The 3864-nt window shown below is 43.4% G+C and overlaps 3 protein-coding genes across 3 annotated transcripts; 1 reads left to right on the forward strand and 2 right to left on the reverse strand.

The window, feature by feature from the left end:
* Nucleotides 1–930: 930 nt before the first annotated feature.
* Nucleotides 931–1143, reverse strand: SARC_13308 (hypothetical protein; the record flags this gene model as incomplete). The annotated part of the gene is made up of 1 exon (XM_014292560.1): nucleotides 931–1143. One exon carries the CDS (start codon nucleotides 1141–1143, stop codon nucleotides 931–933), a length of 213 nt encoding a protein of 70 aa, XP_014148035.1.
* Nucleotides 1144–1824: 681 nt separating this feature from the next.
* Nucleotides 1825–2044, reverse strand: SARC_13309 (hypothetical protein; the record flags this gene model as incomplete). Its single annotated transcript, XM_014292561.1, has 1 exon — nucleotides 1825–2044. A coding segment is annotated over one exon (220 nt), but the record flags the coding sequence as incomplete, so codon positions are not given.
* A 736-nt stretch (nucleotides 2045–2780) lies between these two features.
* On the forward strand, nucleotides 2781–3276 carry SARC_13310 (hypothetical protein; the record flags this gene model as incomplete). The annotated part of the gene is made up of 1 exon (XM_014292562.1): nucleotides 2781–3276. A coding segment is annotated over one exon (496 nt), but the record flags the coding sequence as incomplete, so codon positions are not given.
* Nucleotides 3277–3864: the final 588 nt, after the last annotated feature.

Raw genomic sequence — 3864 nt, forward strand, 5'->3', positions numbered from 1 at the left:
ATACTGTACGGGAAGCGCAGTGATGGTTTATCGTGGGCCCAGGCGGGTTGCGTCAGAGGGGTAAGTCGATTTTTGCTTGCCATTGAGTCGAGTTGTATTCCCAGGTAACCTCCGAGGTAGTCCACTAATGGTCGCGCGGGGAGCAGGCCGCAGAAGTGAAGTAAGTTTGTTTGATGTTTGAGAAACCGAGGGTATTTAGTGCCCGTGATGATGGCTGCTGCTTGAATGAGAAACCCTAAAACCCTTCCATAGGATACTTCACTTTCTTAGAAATATCCCAAACGTTTGCTTTGGGATTGAAAGAAATTGAAGGCATCCCAGTATTCGCCCAGGTTTCTCCCCGGATAAGGAATAAGCATGAATTCATCACCCGTGTACGCATTATTACCTACTACATAATACGGTCGAGGCAGCGTCCGAATCAGATCTAAAAAGCCACAGGCCTCTAAGGCACGCTTGTCATGTGCGGAGCCAAAAGATGAACAAGAAAATGCTGTGAATCGATAGCGATGATCACAGGTTGCTTAGGAATTTACTCCAAGGGCCAGTTGATTGCACGCACTACTCGTTTAAATGTTGCATATACAGTACTTTTATGCATTACATGTGTGCACTTGAGATCTGCCACTTGGCCCCCCGTTAACATACGTAAAGGTCTGGCCAATTGAACCCCAACATCGATGCTTCCGTTCCTCAGGCTTCCCATGACTTCATCGCGTTCACACATAGGTATGATAGCTTGTTTTAAAACTAAAAACTGAGGTAAGCTCATGCGCATGTCAACATAGAAGGAGTTCATTTGTAGCATGTGTCCAGCGATCTCATCGAACGATGGCCGAAAACGATACACAAGTGATCCTCTAGGCATGGTATTTGATTGTTCTAGAACAGGAATGATGTTTGTTAATACCGTTAATATTGTAGTTATTATCAGAGTGGTTGTAATATTATCCTCATTTTGGAGTCTTCGTCACTATCCTCCTCCTTATCAATACTACTTGTGTTAATGCTACTCTCCTCCATTGTACGCAAAATATTGCTAAGCACATCACTAGCACTGGATGTATCCTCATTGATGGCATTAGCCAATCGCTGTCTCAATGCTGCTCGGCGTGTGTAGAAGAAGCGAAGTTTCTCGTCCATATTGTATCACAAAAGAACAGAGGTTGTATATATTAGAAGTAGTATATATTTATTAGACACTTTCTATGATATATTATAACATACATTTAAATTATTGAAAGCTACGCACTTAGAGTAGGTTTATAAATAGTCGGTACTTTGGCGGGAAATGTCGAGTTATACGTTAACTACTTCGGTGCAATTGAGTCTGAAATCTCGAAAGGACACCTTCGTCATTTCGAAAATTTCCAGCCTTAATTTGCCCTATTATTGTTACTATAGCGAAAATTCGCTATAACCGGTTAGACTCGGCCTGAGTTCTCATGATAACTCATAATTTATACTCGTCGTTGTGACCCTCTCGCTCACTCCCCTTTCTCGGTTTCTACTTTCTCCCCGCCTCTGCCTCCATATTCATAGAAACATCTGTGAAGCCAGGAATTCACTTTTAAAGTATAGTGCATGCATATATTTAAGGTTCAACTCAACCTTAAGTGTGCTGAGTGCAGAATCCATAGTGGACGCCATTCGATTGGACAGTCTTGTGACGTCTTTAAGGCTGGGAGATGATGAGTAAAAACGGCAGTAACTCCTCCGTCGAGGAAAGTGTAAGAGATTCCCCGGTAACATCTTCGCAGGATTGTGAGAATGTACGTGCGAAGTTAAAGGCCGGTTTGGACGAAGAACACACAAGTGTGATACCTTCAATAGAATTCGACAGTAAATTGTCCACAACTGAGTCGATAGGTGGGGGCATTGCACAGGCGACATCACACTCCGAGAAGAGCAAAGACCGACTAGTATTTCGAGATCGGAGATCTTTGATGACCAATCTCACATGGTTACTATTTGTATATGTTCCTTCATTGGCTTCGCTCATCTGGTCGTCGACGGTCATTACCTCGCGGTACGGTATGAGCATGGATAAGTATAGGAAAACGAACTTCATTTTATTTGGCATCACTCAGATATTGATATTGTCCTTTGTAGCCATAAACTGGTACAACTTGAAGCGCCCAGAGTACCGATGCAGGCTGCCGTGGTTTTTGGTACACCTTTCGTGGAGTCTAATCCTTTATCCGCTTTCGAACTTTCTGTTCGCCCATCGCGTCTTCTCCTCACTTGGTCACCCTCCGAATGCCCTAAATGCCTTGGTTTCAACTTTTAAAGTAATTTGCTCGAATGTGCTGTACACAGCGCTCATATTGCGCTTCAGGGTTATGTACCTCGTGTATTGCAGGGGTATATATGAGCCTAGATATCCCCTGATGCTGGTTCGGATGGCACTACTTATCGTAGTCCTCACAGTGATACCTATAGTTCTAAATGAAACAGTACTCTGGTGCGCGGAACACAAGGTCGCCATTAAGGGTATCAGAGCACTTCAATTACTTCTACTCCTTGAATTTGCGTTCTACACGTGGAAGCTGCGTGGAGCTGCACAACAATTCGTCGACTACCAGCCTGCCGTGCGCGTTTGGTGTTCATTAGCTATACTATATGTCTGTGCTATTCTGTTGCCAGAACTAGACGAGGTGGGCTTCGGAGGAGTATGGTTTGAAATTGTAGTCTCATACTGGATCCCAATACTCATGTGGGTAGAATTCTTCGGCTTTGTCGTCGTGAAAGACATATTCATCTACTTCAATTGGCATGGAATGGACAATGTGGAAACGGTTAGCCAGGCGTACAATCTCTTGGACCCAAGAGGGGAGCTCGACATCATATTGACGGATGGACAGTTGTATTCGTACCTGCTAGATATATCCGAGAGAAGATATTGTTCCGAAAATTGCAAATTCATCCGCGATATCAATCTTCTGGGCGATTTCAGTGATAAACACGTCGCAGTGACGAAATTATGTGAAATATTGGCGTTGCTCAACACGTATATTTACGTAGGCGCTCCCACGCCTGTGAACCTGCCAAGCGATTTGATAGCTGGTCTTCGGAATATAAAGATTAGCGCAAATTCTAGCTGCGCTGATTGGAATACACTATACCATCTAGTGCTAGAAGCTCGAGCATATATTAGACAGCTATTGGGCGAGTCTGGTGTGCTGTCCAAATTTGAGAGAGATCCTCGAGTCGTGCGGTCAATCATAGAGCGGAATATAGCGGAGAAAATGGGATTGTCCATGGCTCGGCGGAAAAGTATGCTCGATGATTCAATTGCTGGAGTGAGGACGACAAACCTGTGACAGTCCATGGAAACTTAAAGGGCACCCTTCAGCCTATAATCCCGAGACGCGTACGCGTCTGTACACTAATAAGTGACACCAATAAGTTAGAAAGAAATTCAAAAGTACTGATCTTGATGAAATTGCAGTAGTACCAATCTTTGCCATAAGTATGTACGCATCTGTATGTGAATAGACGGTTGATTCGTATAGCATGCAGGTGTGTGACTACTTCGGTCGAGATGCACATTTTACTACAGATACTGTAAATCGATAGGACACATATAAGCATACAAATAAGTGTTATGATACAAACCACCCAAGTACGGGGCTGAGTAAACAAATATTTCGACTTGTATGTATCCTATATAACGACGCAAAAATTTGACGGGCATTATCCAAGAAAAACAAAAGTATCACATGAATGTTAATTCATCTAGGCCTATGATTCAGCTCAATTGCAAACGCAGATGTCATGTCGATGGATACAGATATAACTTGCCATAGTTATAATATATATACATGTACACACACAAGCACGCCCCCCTCCCCCCCCACAAAT

The sequence above is a fragment of the Sphaeroforma arctica genome (assembly GCF_001186125.1).
Source record: "Sphaeroforma arctica JP610 unplaced genomic scaffold supercont1.3125, whole genome shotgun sequence".
In the NCBI taxonomy this organism is placed as follows: domain Eukaryota; class Ichthyosporea; order Ichthyophonida; genus Sphaeroforma; species Sphaeroforma arctica.